This window comes from Lithobates pipiens, unplaced genomic scaffold, assembly GCF_037356315.1.
Source record: "Lithobates pipiens isolate NorthernLeopardFrog02 unplaced genomic scaffold, aLitPip1_a1.2 Scaffold_16, whole genome shotgun sequence".
In the NCBI taxonomy this organism is placed as follows: Eukaryota; Metazoa; Chordata; class Amphibia; order Anura; family Ranidae; genus Lithobates; species Lithobates pipiens.
In genome coordinates this window covers 366286255-366304873 of record NW_027507748.1, presented here as the reverse complement: position 1 = coordinate 366304873, position 18619 = coordinate 366286255, and the positions used below count along the sequence as shown (strand labels likewise).

The following is an 18619-nucleotide window of genomic DNA, read 5'->3' as shown; positions in this document are numbered from 1 at the left end:
CTGTATAATTAATATTTACCTTTCTATACATTTTCATATATAGAACTGCTGAACCCGAGGAGCGGGAGTACATTAAAAGCAGTTCTAAGAAAAGACCCCGATCCCGTTCCCCATCTCCAGAAGAAGACCTCAATGAATATGAAAATGAATTTGATGACAGTTACAGGTCACCTAGTGGATCAGGAAAAGAACAGTATTCAGACCAAGAGGATTCTGAAGATGGCAGAGGTTATTCTCCCGAACCCACCTATAGTTCACCAAATGTATCCAGCGACAGAGTCCTCAACTTTTCCCACAAACTAAGCAAAGATCAGAAATCATCCCATAAAGAAAAGCACAAGTCAGAGACTAAAAGTCACAATCCAGAGAAAAAGAAAGAAAAAACATCTTTAAAGGAAATGCCTGACTTTCCATCTTATTCTGGAAGCAGCCGAGAGAAGCTGCCATCTCCAGAGAGCAGAGAGCACAGCCATAAAAAGGAAAAACATAGGCACACCGTTTCAAAGAACCAATCGGAGGATGTTTTAGATAGTAAAAAAATTAAATATCATGAAAAAGCAAAATCTGATAAACATAAAATGGACCATGAAAAAGGCAGAATGTCAGAAAAGGATCATGAGCCACCACACAGAGAAAAATCAGAGAAGAGTAAAAATAAAATGAAACCGAGTGAACAAGGATCTCGGGAAAAGAAATCCATCAAGATCTCTGTTCCACCAGCAGAACCAGGCTTGGATGAGGATTTTGAGAAACCAACTATGTCTTTTGAATCCTATCTGAGCTATGACCTTCCCCAGAAGAAGAAGAAAAAAAACATTCAGAAACCGGTATCAAGTGCACCTGAAAAGAGCAATAAGAAAGTGAGTGATGGCAGAACAGAACGTAAGGAAGTTTCCAAACATAAATCAAAGGCATCCTCTGACAGACAGGACAAAAAGGAAGCCTCATTAGCCTTTCTAAGCAAGGTCAGATATTATGTCTTCTTAAATACTACTTTGGTTTTGTTTGACAAGTACAGTAACAGAATCCGCTTTATTGGCCAAGTATGTACAGGCATACAAGGAATTTGCCTTTGGTTTAATTTTTATTTTTTTATTTTTTTGGCTCTTAGTGTATTTTGCATATGTGTGTGCCCACACACATACACTATATTACCAAAAGTATTGGGACGCCAGTCTTATTTTGTAGTGTTCAGTATTGAGTTGGCCCCACCCTTTGCCGCTATAACAGCTTCAATTTTTCTGGGAAGGTTGTCCACAAGATTTAGGAGTGTGTCTATGGCAATGTTTGACCATTCTTCCAGAAGTGCATTTGTGAGGTCAGGCACTGAAGTGAATTTGAAGTCCTGGCTCACAGTCTCCACTCCAATTCATCCCAAAGGTGTTCTATCCGTGTGTGTCCCAATACTTTTGATAATCTAGTGTATATACTCTTACGCATATTTACACACACACTGAAACAACTACCCAATATGCAAGTCTTAGTTAAACAAACAGTCATTATATAAATATCTCAGCACTATACAAACGGACAATGTCTATCAGTGTGAGATCTGTCAACATCTAAAAGCTGAAGTAGTACAAACCGTGAAAAATGGCAATTGAGCAGACAGGGGAAGTACATTTTTTGCTGGATTTTGACAGTGTTAGATGTCCACTGCAGGTACTAGGAAATGGGTCCTAGAAATCTTAAGCACATGCCAACCGACGCACGCCGATGTACGTTGGCAGAATGGCACTGACCGGCAAATGGGCGTACAGGTACGTCCCTTTAAATTTGCTGCCATGCCAACACGTGCGCGCTGGTCGGAACCTCCGTGAGTCCGATCGAGGGTCCCGTGGACTCTTTTGCCGCGGGGATACCCGCGACCGACTCACGGGGAGGAAGAACGGGGAAATGCTAATGTAAACAAGAATCTCCCCGTTCTGCCTTGTGACACTGTCGCTGATCTCTGCTCCGTGTGATCGGAGCAGAGATCAGTGACGTGTCATAGACAGCCACGCCCCCCCCCCCCCCCCCCCCCAGTTAGAAACATGCCCTAGGACACTTTTAACCCCTACACTGCCACCTCCTGGTTAACCCCTTCACTGCCAGTGTCATTTACACAGGAATCAGTGCATTTGTGTAGCACTGATTGCTGTATAAATGATAATGGTCTCAAAAATTTCCGATGTGTCCGCCATAATGTCGCAGTCACGATAAAAATTGCTGATCGCCGCCATTACTAGTAAAAAATAAAATAAAAATATTAATAAAAATGCCATAAAACTATCCCCTGTTTTGTAAACGCTATAACGTTTGCGCAAACCAATCAATAATCACTTATTGCGATTTTTTTTTTTTTGTTTTTTTTGTTTTTTTTTACCAAAATATGTAGAAGAATACATATCGGCCTAAACTGAGGAAAAAAAGTGTTTTATATATTTTTTGGTTTATAGCACAAAAAAATAAAACCCGCAGAGGTAATCAAATAACACCAAAAGAAAGCTCTATTTGGTGGGGGGGGGGGGAGAACGTCAATTTTGTTTGGGAGCCACGTCGCATGGTCACGCAGTTGTCAGTTAAAGCGACGAAGTGCTGAATCACAAAAAGTGCTCTGGTCTTTGGCCTGCAAAATGGTCTGGGGCTTAAGTGGTTAAAGGAGAAGTTTTGTGTTTAACCACTTGCTTACAGGGCACTTAAACCCCCCTCCTATCCAGACCAATTTTCAGCTTTCAGCACTGATGCACTTTGAATGACAATTATGCGGTCATACAACACTGTACCCAAACTACATTTTTATAATTTTTTTCCCACAAATAAAGCTTTCTTTTGGTGGTATTTGATCACCTGTGCGTTTTTTTTTTTTTGTTAAAAAAAATGTAAAAAGACAAATTAAAAAAAATAAAAAATTTTTATTTTTATTTTGTTATACAATTTTAAAACCAGGTAATTTTTGCCCGTCATTGATGTACGCTGATGAGGCAGCAGTGATGGACACTGATAGGCAGCACTTCTAGGTGGCACTTGTGGGCATTGATAGGTGGCACTTGTGGGCACTGTCAGGTGGCATAAATGAGGCATAATCGCCTCTTCCTCTTTGGGACCGATGTCCCTTTCAGATTAGCTGGTGATCAGCTTTTTTTTCTCCTGTCAGCGTGAGGAGAAAAAAAAACGATCACCGAGCTTTTGTTTTGATTATGTGATCAGCTGTCATTGGCTGACAGCTGATCACATGGTAAGGGGCCAGGACCGGCCCCTTAATCGGATCGGTGATCATCTGAGCCTCATTGACTGCGATCAGTGTGCGTGCACAGGGGAGGCCATCATATGATGGCCTCCCAGGAATTCAGATCTTGCTCTGTGGCCGTTATTCGGCTATAGCGTGGATGTCAAGTGGTTAACAAAAAAACAAATGCACATACTCCATTCTATGCTGCAGCATTGGTGTAATGCTGCAGCAGTCCCACACTGGCTCTAAGAGTGAAGAGAAGTGATCATCAGTCGCTCCTCCAGCACACTTGGCTGGGGATGAGGTAGATACAGCTGGCTCTGGTTCTCAGCTGTGTGCTGAGAGGCAGAGCCAGCTGTCATTCGGGCAGCTGGCTGGATCTTGGGGGGAACATGCAAACTAGGCAGGTAGTGTCGTGGTTGGGATTTGAACCAGCAACCCTTCTTACTGCTAGGTGAAAGTGCTTACCACTACACCACTGTGGTTTGTTTGTTCTTCTACCTGTTAGCAAATAGTTTTTTTTTTTTTTTTGTGACCCATACCCCGAGCTCTCACACAATGATCTCTCAGCATGGTAATCTTATGTTCCCTGTACTTCCCAATCCGTTTCAGCTTAGTAAATCTGTGTGATTAAAAAAAAAAAAAAAAATGTGCCATTTGAATATTGGACTGGCACAACACATCTTGAACATCTGATTGGTTCCATAGATTTTCCATGTTATGCCAGTACTGTTAGGGTGTCGTATGCCTGATAACGTTATGCTATTTTGTATTTATTAATCAATGTGTATTGCTATTCAAAACAGAAATGTAATGTATGGGTAAAATCAGCAGGTTCAGTCACTCAGCAGCTTCTGAAATTCTCTACAGCAAACCCAACAGTAAGCTGACCTTAACGTGTGGTCCAAGTGAGCTGCAACAAGAGGCTAATCCAGTACATTTCATATTGCTATATATCAAAATGTAGCTTTTGTTGCTATAGCTTTATATTCTGTATGTATTACAATGCAGATAGACGAGGTTCCGGTTTTACCTGACATTCCACTACCTATGATCCAGCCAAATTATCGTCCTCTTCCTTCAATCGAACCTGTTCTGTTCTCACCTCAGAAAAAGAAAGGTAACATAGAAGAATTATATAGCTAAATGAAAATAAGTTTGCATTTGTGATGGGTATATGTATTATGAACCAAAACCTAATTTCTGTGTTTCTTTTTAGCTCCACTTTTGTCCATTAGTGAAGAAGACGAGAGTACTGGATTTACTGGCCGTAGATTTAACTCCAAAATGCAGGTGTATTCTGGATCTAAAACTACCTATTTGCCTAAGATGATGTCCCTTTATGAACAGTGTATCCGTGTTCTGGCTAATAACATAGACTGTGAGTACCATGTGAGGTTATTTATGATGTATTGGAGCATTATAGAGTCTGCATACAGAGAGGCTTTTCTGGGAACGTAGATTATTTAAGTCTGGGAAATTCACGTGTTGTGTTTTATTTCATTTTTTTTGTCTATTTTTTATTTTTTTTCCTGAAGGCATGAGAGTGCCCTTACGTAAATGTGGTGATTTGTCATCTCTATGTAAACATCTGATTATCACTGTGATGAGCAGAGGTTACTGTAGTTCAGCAGTTCCTAAACTTTTTGGCATTGGGGACCGGTTTCATGAAACAAAACTTTGCCAAAGGGTGGTTGGGCAGTTGGGTTCTGATTTGCCGGGGCAATGGCTAGTGTTAGCGCTTAAATCATCACAACACCATGGTTGATATGGAGTCAGGATGATTGAAGTGCATTATTTTTTTTATAACCAAGTTTATTATGTCAAAGAAAAAAAAAACAAGAAAAAGTGCATACATATTATTACATACAGCCAAAGTGTCACTGATATCAGAAGGGTGTACAGTAAGTAGAGTACAGCCAGTTCAAAACTGGTGTCATGAATAAAAAACATTTGTAAAAAGCATCAAAAACAGGGAGAGAGCAATAGCTGGTCCCGACCATGTGGGTCAGCTAGACCTAAACCAAAACACACAGTTAGGGGCAAACCATCCAACTGGCAACATAGATTCAAAATGCCTTACGTACAAGTATCAGAGTCTTGTAACCAACGATCTCATATTCTGTCGTATTTAGCCGGGCATTCCGTTAATATACATAACCTTTTTATATGGCATTATTTCTATTATTACATTGTAATATAAAATGAAATCGTTCAATTCACCATAATTCATAATCAGTGGGAACCCTGAGTGTGTCACTTGCCATTGTTGCCTGCCACCAGATGCAGCTTGTCACTTGCCTGAAAGACTCACAACTTCTCTTTGCCTCCTCCTAGTGCAAGAGTGGGTAAACCGGCACATTAGAGCTGCAACTAACGATTAATTTGTCTGTTGACTAATCTGTCGATTATTTTTTCGATTAGTCAACGACTATCCGATTATTTTTATTTTTTTAATGAATCTAGTGGGTTTTTTTTTATTTAGTTAATTAATCCTTTGGATAACCTTTTTTTTTCTATGTACTTATTTTTTGTAAGATAAAACAATATAACTAGTACATAGATATATATATTATATATAAGTATTATATTCTTACCTTTTTTTTTATGTACTTATTTTTTGTAAAGTTAAGATAAAAGAATATATATGTACGGCTGGGTACGGCAGAGCATGGCTGGGTAGGGGACGGCAGAGCAATGAGCATGGCTGGGGACGGCAGAGCAATGAGCATGGCCGGGGACGGCAGAGCAATGAGCATGGCCGGGGACGGCAGAGCAATGAGCATGGCCGGGGACGGCAGAGCAATGAGCATGGCCGGGGACGGCAGAGCAATCAGCATGGCCGGGGACGGCAGAGCATGGCTAGGCAGGGTATTGCTGGGTACTTCAGTGTATGGAGGGATGGCTACTTCCATCCGATCTCTCCCCTCCACTGTACAGATTAGTACAGAGAGGGGAGAGAGGAACCGGCGTCATGACATGATGCCGTTTTGTTTACAAGTGATCGCTCCGTCGGAGCAATCACAGTGTAAACAGCCTGGGTGTAGAAAGATGGCCGCCGCTTCGGAGCTAGGCCGAAGCCGCGGCCTTTCCTAAGGCCGAGACCGCGGATCGCGGCATGCGCTGATCCGAGAGGGGTGACCCATTCGGATCAGGGATTGGTGACGGGTGCACCCCTAGGGACGGCAGCATGGAGGGGGAGAAGAGAGGGGGACGGCGGCACGGAGGGGGAGAAGAGAAGGGGACGGCAGCATGGAGGAGAGCTGTAGATACTGAGAGATACTAAGCACTGTGATGCATCGACGCCCTGCACGCACGTCGACTTATTTTTGTAGTCAACGTAATCGATTACGCCGACTCATCGTGGCAGCTCTACGGCACATGCTCAGTTTCTGGGTCCTATCCCACAGTGAGGGCGGAACAGCGATGATGCAGACGGCGAGAGATGATGTCATCTCTCTGCTTGCTCGCCGTACCTCATGCAGTGCAGCCTTTGCGGCCCAGCTGCAAAGAAGGTCAGCAGCCTGGGGGTTGGGGACCCCCGCTGTAGTTGATATGGGCTCTTGTATTAGCATACTAATAATACATACATACATTTTCCACATAAACTGTTACAAATTGCAAGTATTTTCTTTACTCACATCATGCATTATTTATTCTTTTTTTTTTTTTTTTTTATTATTATTATTTATTTATTTTTCCAGCTATCTATGAAGTAGGAGGTGTACCATATTCAGTGCTTGAGCCAGTTTTCGAGAAGTGCACCCCAGAGCAGTTGTATCGGATTGAAGAATGTAATCATGTGAGTGTTTTCTTGAGTACATTTTAGATTATACTATGTAAGCTTGTAAAAATTGGAAAACTTGGTAAAATACATTCAGATAACAGAGCACATAGAAGAATGGGTATAATGAAAGCTTTGGTTGAAGTTAACCAATGAACACAGAGGAAACAAATCTGAAAGAAAGCAAACTGGTTTGAGATGTATTCTGTATTTATTCCTTAGTTGTGTGGGTTTTTTTTTTTGCAATGCCAGGGAAATCGATACATGCACACAAATAGTCTCTGAGAGAAGTGGAGCACTGGGTTTTTATTTAAATACGCAGCTTAGAGCAACAAAAATGCCTTGACATGTTTAGCACTATGGTCACTTGCCATTGTTGCCTGCCACCAGATGCAGCTTGTCACTTGCCTGAAAGACTCACACCTGATCTTCAGGTCTGCTGTATAAAAGATTAACCTAAATTTCTAGCACCATTCTTATTCCTCAATCTTTTTTTTTTTTTCATCAAACTTGTCTACATTGCTGCTAGAGCGGCTTCCTTTGATTGCAGCTATCCAGCATAGCCATTTTGAGAATGGCCTTTTGGATGCTTAGGTCTTGGACTGGATGATGCAGGACTGGACTGGACGATGCAGGGATAGTCTAAGGCCGCGTACACACGCGGGGACTGTTCGGCCAACTTTGTCCGCTGAACAGTGTTTCGGCGGACAGTCCGCCCGTGTGTGGGCTTTCAGCGGACAGTTTCAGCGAACAGTCCGCTGAACAAGGTTTTTCGGAAATTCCGAAAAACTGTCCGCTGAAACTTTGTTTCAGCGAACAGTCCCCTCGTGTGTAGGCTTGTTCGTCAAACTAAGTTCCGCGCATGCTCAGAAAGGATTTACACGCCGAAAATTATAATGCAGTGTATAGGACGTCGTATTTTTCGTCCCGTCGTACGTGCCGTTCACGTCATCGCGCACGGTTTCAGCAAACTGTTCGTTCGTCGTGTGTGGCCATGTCCGTCCATGCTAATTTTGAGCGGACTGTTTGCTGAAACTGACGGACAAAGTTGGGCGAACAGTCCCCGCGTGTGTACGCGGCCTAAGAGTGACTTTCGGGCATTGTGATCTACATAGAGCATTCTCTAGACTCTGTTCTGGTAACACATTAGCTCCTGAATTGTTTTCAGAGCTGTTGGTTTTACCCCAGTGCTTGCCCTGTCTTTGAAGTCTCTCTCTCTGAGTAGGCCAGTCAGTTCGAGCATCGGGAGCTACCTCGTTTACCTTAATAGACGGGCCCCTTTTAATTCTCCACTTTCTGCCGGTTTCCATCACAAAATGAATTATTGTGTGGGAATGAGCACTGACATCATCCACAGGGTGCAGTATCATGCTTGAACGCTTTCCTTCCATACAGTGTCAAGGAAGCATATCTCCACTGCTGCTCCCGCTTGCAAAGAGCCACGTTGAACTCTGATGTTCTGTCTATTCCTGCTGCCTACCTACAGTTACTTTGGTCATCTGATCCTCATCTGCTACCAAAATCCTGGTGTATTCTGTCTTCTGAGTGCTCTTGGGCTCTGTCAGGTATGTCCATTTCTTCTGCGTTTTCACTACTGCCAAGCAGGACTTTTTTTGGCCCAAATAACCCAGTTGTTTGAGTCTGCAAAGGCCACAAGCACATTCCCTCGCTTTTCTCTGCAGATTCTGTTTCTGATTTAGACGTTTCTACACAGAGAATCTGATTTTGAGTCACTCTAGTCTTTGCCAGTCTAGCTTGTCCTGGATGAATTGCACTTATCTGCTAATAGTCCCAAATTAATAGAGACCGCCGTAGCACTTTTTGAAGCGCTATGCACAACTCTGAAACTGGATAATTCACCTGTTGCTTCTGCTGGTGCTGTTTCCAGTCTGGGCCTATCCCCACTGTGGATCCAGCAGTGTTCTTCCTTAATCATGCAGCCACCACATTGGTGGAAAATGCAGCTGTCTTTAAAGGACCTAACCTATAAGCAGTTGGAAGCCATTTTGTGAAAACTGCTCTTGCTGGTGGGTCCTGCTCTTCATCTCATCTTGGCTGTGATTTTAGTTTTGCAGACTATGGTTGACTGGTCAAAATCCCTTTAAAGTAATCTTACCACTGCTGTGGTTTGGTCTCAACTATAAGAATGCTTGGAGCAAATGGATGCACCCTTAAACTTCAGTTGTGATGGTTCTGGCTTATCTCCCGCATAGGTCTTGTGTCATTACACATTCATAGGAAACGGTTTAAAGTTCTGGATTGTGAAACCTGCATCTAAAAAGTGTCTCGTCCGCATGGTCTTTGAGAAACAAAGTCTGTTTGAATCTACGCTTGATATCATTGTTTAGGATGCTACTGGTGGCGAAAGCCACCATCTTCCTCAGCAGAGGAAGGCCAAGGAATAGACTGCAAAGTCGTCTTCTCCTTCCTTATCTGTTAAAGAAATTTCCTAGTAGTTAATCCGCTCTCAGGCCTTCCTCATCAAGACTACCCAAACTTTGCTCCCAGTCCACCCACATGGTGTGGGGCTCAAAATCTAGCAAATCCTCAGACAGTTAGACATGTCTTCCTCTACGTGAAGATACGCACCCTTTGTCTATAACGGAAGAGAAGTCTGTTAACTTTTGCGGATGCTTGGACAGTTTGCATTTTAGATGTACAGGCGATGGTATCTCAGGACTACAAAGTGTAGTTTTGTTCCATGTCCTATCCTCAGTTTCTCACTTCCAAAGTCCTGTGTCACTGAACAGATAAACATATTTCTATGGAGCCTTTTGGGGTCTCCTCAACCAAGCTTTCATTGCCCCAGATCTGTGATTGGTTTAAATTATTTCTCTATTGTTCATTGACAGACACAGCAGCTTTTCTTGACCTTAGGGTTATATCAACCCTTTAGGAGAGGACTAGACAGAAAGTGTTAAAAACAGCAACACTTGCACAGTACCACCCAGGGGGCTGTCCTACTGGCTATAACCCCTCACACTGCATCCAGCAGCTCAGTTTTTCTGCCTAGTATAGGAGAAGAACCTGGCTCCCGATGGGACCATTGGTCCTGGGAATTTCTTTCTTTTTTTCTACATTTTTGATTCCTGTGATCTTCAATCAACAGCCGGGCTGGGTGATAGGCTGGATAATATAGATCCTTGTAGTCTCCCCGGGCCTGGCCATCGAGCGCGGGCAGGCCCTAGCTACGCGCTGGGTCAGCCACGACATGCCCCATCTATTCCAGGAGTGGCCCGGTGAGCTATATGCTCCGGGACACACATATGACCAGGCTACTGCTGTCTGTGTCACAGTGTGCCGTGCCCGGCAGCCACCCTGTACTGCTTGGGTGATGGGTCTGTCCATGGAATGCGTCCTGCAGAAGTATGGTTCCACCTGTCTCTGCAGGATGGAGCAGCTGGGCATTCCCTTGGAGGTAGACTAGGGGGTCTCTCACTCCCTCTTTCTTTTCTCCCTGTCCTTTCCCTCCTCCCCATGCTAAGGGCCGCTGTTTGACTGGGCTCTTGGGGGTGTGGTGCATATTCCTGCCGGGAGAACCCCCGGGGGGGGGGGCTCTGGGTCCTGGCAGGGGGCTACGCTGGTTATTGGGGTCCACTCATCCTCTTCCCTTTTTTCTGGGCCACGGTGGGTGTCTGTACTGTGTGAGCCATGTGGGGAGGCCGCCATGTGCTGTGTGAGCCATGTGGGGAGGCCACCATGCGCTCCATGGCCATTTTCCTCGGGCAGCGGCCATTTTGTGGTAGCCAAAGTTAGTTTTTCACCTTCAGCTATTTTCTACTAGTTTGGCGGCCATTTTCTTGGCCCTCTCAGACGTTTTTTTGCTGAGGCAGCCGGCGGCCATTTTCTAGTAGCCTCAGGTGGTTTTGCCTCTAGCACTGGGCGCTTGTTTTCTTCTAGAACAGCGCGCTTCTACACAGACACCTTGTGGATGGCACAGGGGAGAGCGGGCAGCAGCACAGCACAGTACCTGGGTCAGGGTGGCGAACCCTGCGGGGGGGGGGCAATCAGTTTGTGCAGCTAGGAGGGTGGACTTTTGTTTGACTTTCCTTTGGTCCCTAAGTGGACAGGTGAGTGTGGGTCCGCATAGCGTCAGAAGCTGGTGCTTCTTTCCCAGACATCCCTATGATTGCAACTGGTTCCCCTGTACCTGCGATGCCTATGGATGCTCTGTCGGCAGTCCTGGAGGCCTTTGTTGCTAGGGTGGAAGTGGCATGCAGGCGCAAGGGGGGTAAAAAACGCCTCTCCCCCCACCGTCTTCTGGGGAAAGCTCTGATTCAGACTCAGGCCCTGCTGTGACAGGCGTCCACTGTTCTGATGTATCAGAGGATGCAGACCAGGACTGTTCGGACAGTGAGGATGACTCCATGTCCGGGTCAGCGCAGAAAAAGGTGCTTGTAGGAGCACTTATTACATCAGTGCGGGATACCCTAAAAATGGAGGATACGGCGGGTGCATCTACAGAGGTGTCGGTCCCTTTCGGGTCCCACAAGTCGGTCCGCACTCCTAAGGTGTTACCTTACCTAACTTATTTTGATACGTTTATTTACAAGGAATGGGGAAAACCGCAGCGGGCCTTTTCAGTCCCGAAACGCATGGCGGTGCGTTACCCCTTTGAGAAGCATTTCCTGAAGAAATGGACATCTCCTCCGACTGTTGACCCCCCGGTATCCAGGTTAAATAAGGTAACCACGATTCCAGTGGAAGGAACGCCTGCTTTCAAGGACCCTGCCGACAGAAGGGCCGAGGCGGTTGTCTGGTCCATGTTTACCATGGTGGGGTCAGCATTGCTGCCAGTGTTAGCCACGGCCCTGGTATCGCAGGCGCTGACTAAATGGGCTAAATTGTTGTACCGTGAATTGGAGAAGCAACAGACTTCCCCGGTCTGCGTGGAGCTGGTAGACCAGTTGGTGCAGGGCCTTAAGTTTGTCTGTGATGTGGCCTTAGATACGCCCCCCCCCTTGCTTTTTTTCCACTCAGAAGGGGATTTTTCATCCGTCCGGGTCGGCAGGTAAGCGTTCCCAGTCCAACAAGGTGCCTGCTGAGGGACAAAAGCGTCCCTCGTTTCGCAAGCCAAACAAGCCTGCAAGCAAATCTGTTATTGCATGAAGGTTTGCCTCTGCCCGACTCTTGGGTGGGGGGTCGCCTTCGGGAGTTTGCAGCTCGGTGGACCTCCCTGCTTTCCGACCAGTGGGTCTGCGAACTGCTTTCCTCAGGGTACAAGATAGAGTTTCTTTCTTGTCCGCCAAACAGATTTTTTTCTCTCCAACCTTCATCTTCTTCCGGCTCGTCGGGAGGCCCTGTTTGGGCCAGTACAGGACCTGGTGCTGCACGGGGTGATAGTTCCTGTACCAACACCCGAAAGGTTTCAAGGGTTCTACTCCAATCTGTTTGTAGTCCCAAACAAGGAAGGGGTCCGTTCGGTCCTGGACCTCAAGGCCCTTAACCGCTTTGTGAAAGTACAAAGGTTCAGGATGGAATCAGTTCGCTTAGTGGTCGCTGCACTCCATCAGGGGGATTTTCTAGCCTCCCTGGACATCAAGGACGCATACTTGCATGTCCCCATATGCATCAAGCATCAGAGGTTTCTGCGTTTTGCGGTCGGAGAAGAGCACTACCAATTTGTAGCTCTCCCTTTTGGGACCAAGAGTCTTCACCAAGGAGCTAGCCCCAATTTTGGCTTTGCTGAGGCAGCAAGGGATCGCAATCATGGGTTACCTGGACGACCTCCTTCTGAGGGCAGCTTCCGCCACAGAATTAAGAAAGGATGTGGCAATCGCCATGCACACTCTTTGGGAGTTTGGTTGGGTACTGAACCTACAGAAGTCGGTGTTGGTGCCGACTCAATGCCTGGAGTACCTGGGCTTGCTTCTGGAATCCTCAGAGGCTAGAATCTTTCTCCCTTCGGACAAGTTGCAGACTCTTAAGGCTGCGGTAAAGCTGTTGGCGTCCCGCAGGTGGGGGTCGCTGCGTTTTTGCATGCAAGTCCTGGGTCTAATGGTAGCCACTTTTGAGGCAGTAACGTACGCTTAATTCCAGACTTGAGTCTTGCAAAAAGAGAGAGAATTTGTCCAAATGGGACAAATCTCTGTTGTCCCTGGATTGTCAAATTCGGGCGAACCAGCTAGTCAGGGATTCCCTGCTCTGGTGGCTGAGGTCGCCAGCCCTTCAGTCCGGGAAGTCGTTCCTTCCTCTTCATTGGACGGTGATCACAACGGACGCCAGCCTGACCGGTTGGGGGGGGGGGAGTTTGGGGCGTACAGTCAGCCCAGGGTCAGTGGACCCAGGAAGAATCCCGCCTGCCGATCAATGTACTAGAGCTCTCCACATGGTCGCAGAGGCGTCCGGTCAGGATCCAGTTGGACAACACCAGGGCGGTGGCATATATCAACCAGCTCGGCTGCAGCACTGGAGGTCGCTCACATCCTGCGGTGAGCAGAGTGGCTCGTGACGGCTCTGTCGGGCGTAGAAAACTGGCAAGCAGACTACCTAAGTCGTCAGATGCTGGACCAAGGGGAATGCTCGCTACATTCAGATGTATTTTGGCTCCTTTGCATAATGTGGGGCACACCAGATGTGGATCTCCTGGCTTCTTGACTCAATCAGAAGGTACAGAGGTTTGTGGCCAGGTCAAAGGATCCATGGGCGGATGCGGCAGACGCATTGGTGGCTCCATGGGGACATTATTGGCTGATTTATGCCCCCCCCCCCCTCAAACTTCTACCACCTCTGCTTCGCAGAATGGAGGCCGAGGGGATTCCAGTGATTCTGATTGCCCCAGATTGGCCTCAGCGTCCGTGGTACGTCGACATAGTACGAATGGTGGCGGATGTTCCTTGGCGGCTGCCGATGCGAGAGGACCTTCTGTCGCAAGGTCCAATGTTTCATCCTGCTTTAACTGCATGGCTGTTGAAAGCCAGGTGCTAAGGGACCAAGGTCTGTCGGATTCGGTAATATACACTATGTTGAGGGCACGGAAGTCATCTTCTCGAAAGATTTATCATCGTACGTGGAAGGCCTACATCTCCACGTGTGAGGAGATGGGTGGCATTCGTGTACATATTCACTTTCCAGGATTCCTCTGTTTTTGCATTGAGGAGTGGATCAGAAACTTGCATTAAGCACCATTAAGGGGCAGATATCAGCTTTGGCTCTCTTTTTTCAGCCACCCTTGGAAGCTCGTTCATTGGTGAGTACGTTTTTGTTCAGGGGTTCGACATGTGGCCCCTCTGATTCGGCCACCGCTACCTTCATGGGATTTGAATCTGGTGCTCTAGGTGCTTCAGAAACCGTCATTTGAAAACATTAGGGAGATTCCCTTATTGACACTCTCTCAGAAGGTGGTCTTTCTAGTGGCCATTACATCTGTCAGGAGGGTTTCTGAGTTGGCGGCCTTGTCTTGCAAGTCTCCCTACTTGATCGTCCACAAGGAAAAGGCGGTGCTACGTCCGCAGCCTTCGTTTCTTCCAAAGGTTGTTTCGGCCTTTCATCTATATGAGGACATTGTCCTTATGTCCTCGGCTGTCACACCCTAAAGAGGCATTCCCTGGATGTGGTCCAGGCTCTGCGGGTGTATCTGTCCACTCTGGCTCCTTTTCGGAGGTCGGACAGGTGTTGTGTCAGTGGCTAGTCCAAAGAACTGATTGGCGGTCTCATCGGCCACCGATCAGACAGACTGTAGTTCAGACTTATGCCAAAAGGGGACGGGCGCCTCCCTTTCCTGCCACGGCGCATTCTACCAGGGCAATTGGTGCCTCTTGGGCTTTCTAACATCAAGCGTGTTTCTCAGGTGTGTAAGGAAGCGACCTGGTGGTCCGTTCACACTTTTACAAAATTTTACAAGGTTGATGTGAGTGCATCTTTGGATGCTTGCTTCAGCCGCAAGGTTTTGCAGATGGCTGTTTAAGGTTGCAACTCCTCCGTTGAGGAGCTCTGGCTGTTTTGGGTGGAGTTATTGTTGTTTGCTCTTCCCTCCCCTCGTTACTTTGACACTGGGGACATCTTTAAAGAAGATCTGCTGTGTCCGTCAATGAACGATAGAGAAAATAGGATTTTTGTACTCACCGTAAAATCCTTTTCTCTGAAGTTCATTGATTTCTGTTTGTACCTCATATTTCTGTTTGTACTGCTTTTGACGAACTGAGCTGCTGGATGCAGTGTGAGGAGTTAGAGCCAGTAGGACCGCCCCTCTGGGCGGTACTGTGCAAGTGTTGCTGTTTTTAACACTTTCTGCCTAGTCCTCTCCTAATGGGGCGATCTAACCCTAAGGTCAAGAAGAGCTGCTATGTCAGTCAATGAACTTCAGAGAAAAGGATTTTACGGTACAAAATACAAAGTACAAAAATCCTATTTTTACTCCAGTCTGGTCACCATTCCCAAACCCACATCTGCCCTATCTTGGATTCCAGTACTTTGAAGGTTTTTCAGCTTTGCTTTGCTGTGGGCACCCTATAACTACCAATTGATTGCCCTGCCCTTCATCCTCTTGTCTGCACCTCAAGTGTTTACCAAGGAGCTGGTCCTAGAATTAGGTCTACTGCACTCTCATAGTATCTCCATTGTGTGTTACTTATACGATAATCTGTTGAGGAAATAGTAGGTGCAGGCTCTGTTGGAAACATAGCCTTGACTGTCAAGATGATGCTGCGGTTTAGATGGTTTCTGAACCCTCAGAAATTGGCACTGGAACCTACTCCTTGTTCTGATGATCTGCGTCTAGTCCTAGACACAGTTCAGGTCAGTGTTTCTGCCACAGGAAAATCGACAGACTCTCTCTGATCTCAGGTTCAGGCTCCCCAGTCCAGGAGTCATGGGATTCTTTTTTTATGAGAGCCTTGGGCCTGATGGTAGCCTCCTTTTTAAGGCAGTCCCATTTGTGCAGATTCACTCCAAACTTCTACAAACATTCTTTCATCGGGGGGCAAGTCTATCAAGTCTTTGGACAGCCCAATATGTTTGGAACAGAGGGCCAGGTTTCCTGGCTTGGTGGCTCAGGAATCCTGCTCTGGAATTGGGGAACACTTTCTGTCCAATCTTCTGTAAGATTCTCTTGAAGGATGCCAGCCTGTTGGGCTAGGGAGAAAGGAGTCCTGGGCTCCCTGTTTGTGCAGGGTGAAAGAATACTACAACCTAACTTATAACAAGTTAATGGTACCTTTCTATTATTAAGGATGTACTGCTTATGTAAATTGGTATATAAAGTGTAGCGCTAAATGGGATAGTCTGGTTAGAATGTGCCAGGACCACCTACCGTATATACTCGAGTATAAGCCGAGATTTTCAGCCTCTTTTTTGAGGCTGAAAGTGCCCCCCTCGGCTTATACTCGAGTCATCGCTGTCTGCCCGCTCGATCAGCGTGTCGAGCAGACAGACAGCGGCCATTCTAGAATTCAAAAGCCGCGCCTCCGGCTCCGCCTTCGCCTGTGATAGGCGGAACACTGAATTTCCCAGCAGCCTGTGTTCCGCCTATCACGGGCATCGTCTCATCCTCGTACTACGGACGAGGATGAGACGATGCCCGTGATAGGCGGAACACAGGCTGCTGGGAAATTGAGTGTTCCGCCTATCACGGACATCCGATAGGCGGAACAGCAGTCAGTGGGAAATTGAGTGTTCCGCCTATCACCGACGGAGGCGCGGCTTTTGAATCCTAGAATGGCCGCCGACGAAGAGCTGAAGGACGGAGGCTCGGCTCGGGACGGGACGGGCCGGGCCGGGCCGGGACGGGACGCAGGCTGGACGGGACGCAGGCTGGACGGGACGCAGGCTGGACGGGACGCAGGCTGGACGGGACGCAGGCTGGACGGACGCAGGCAGGCTGGACACAGGTAGGCTGCACGGACACACACACACACACACACACACACACACACACACACACACACACACACGCACGCATGGACACACACACACACACACACACACACACACACACACACGGATGCATGGACACACACACACACGGATGCATGGACACACACACAGGGATGGATGGACCCACAGGGATGGACGGACACACAGGGATGGACAGGCATGTCTCACCCTCGGCTTATACACGAGTCAATAATTTTTTCCAGTTTTTTGGGGGTAAATTGGGGGCCTCGGCTTATATTCGGGTCGGCCTATACTCGAGTATATACGGTAACTTGCAAAAGTGCAAAAAAATATATTGATATAATAAACTAGTGACTTGTACTAGAGTGATATTAAATAAGATTACAAAAATATTATAATGCCAAATTCAAAAGCACAAAGAATGTGATCAGTGCAAAAAATGTAATTGAAAGATACATAATTGTAACCCATACAGGTATTAACATCTCACATGTATAAACCTGAAAATAGGCTGGTAGTGAACTTGCACAGAAAACTAAATTATTACAACATAGATGAGTATAAAACGTGCAGAAAAGTCTTTATGTGAAAAAGTCCAACATGCAAAAATCACACGTGGTTTGATTTTTGGCATTCCTCTGGACCCCAAAAGATGTATGTTGACGCGCAATCGCTAATGTGACAGTACCACCACCTGTAAAGATGTGAGCTTACCGAATAGCTCAGACCCAAAAGAACCTACGTTCTGTGAGTTAATAGAGCGTAGAAGTGTCAGCTGGCAACATAGGATGCGATATCTGGAACTGCTTCCCCAAACCTTTAAAAAAGGACCGTATCCACACAGGGGTCAAATTTCAACCGGTATAATGGAAAAGGATAGAGAAGACCATATAGCGTAATTCCATATGACAACGAAAAGTTTATTAAAAAGTAACACACTTACATTTTAAAAGTGTTTCAAGCGCTTGTAAAAGAATTTTGGCGGCAGTGAAGTCCATCTGACACGTTTCGTCTCAGTAGACTTCGTCTGAGGTGTCCCTCCACTGCAGCCTTACATTTATACAAATATTAGACCCCTCTAATGAGAATCCAGCTGATGGTGTACTGCTTATGTATAATACTCCTATACTAACCTGTGCTGGCACTCTATGTTCCACACTTCCAAACACACTCCAGGTACAGAAATCCTCCAGCAGAAGCCATAGATACACTGGTGGCTTTGTGGGATTGGTACACCGTGATCTATACTTTCCCTCCCCTGAAGCTTCTTCCTTGTGTGCTTTGCATGATCGCGATGGAGGGCATTATGGTGAATCTCATTGCTCTAGACTTTTGTGTTTTTAGGGAATGATTTACTTTGCTTCGCGGTTGCTGGCTTTATCAGCATGGATGTTAAATCCCAGGTTTTGAAAGACCTCTCTGATACTTTGATTCCTACAATACTAAAACCTAGGAGTATGAGTCTCCTGTTTTTTTTTCCTCTGACTCTAGGATTTGGATCTGGTTCTCATCTGTTCTTCAGAAACTGCTGTTTTAACACTTTTGAGACATCCATCTCTCTATTCTCACCCAGAAGTTGGTTTTCTTTGTAGTCATCGCTTCTACTAGGTCTGAACTGAGGCCTTATCCTACAAGGAACCCTTTCTGTTTCCACATTTTTCTGTTGTTGTCTTGTCTTTTCTTGGACTAGTTGGCATTTGTTTTCTATGTTGCCCACCCTAAAAGCATGTAGAAGCTGACCTAGAGGGGTGTGTGTTTATTTATTTTTTATTTTTTTTAATGCGGTCAAC

At 46.2% G+C, this 18619-nt stretch overlaps 1 protein-coding gene across 1 annotated transcript in view; it reads left to right on the top strand.

Annotated features, from left to right (window-relative positions):
* Nucleotides 1-18619, top strand: part of ELOA (elongin A) — a 49463-nt gene that overhangs the window by 13368 nt on the left and 17476 nt on the right. The window contains exons 4-7 of the mRNA XM_077482072.1: nt 44-965; nt 4223-4331; nt 4431-4592; nt 6916-7013. Coding sequence (XP_077338198.1) covers nt 44-965; nt 4223-4331; nt 4431-4592; nt 6916-7013 — 1291 coding nt within the window. The remainder of the gene's footprint in view (nt 1-43; nt 966-4222; nt 4332-4430; nt 4593-6915; nt 7014-18619) is intronic.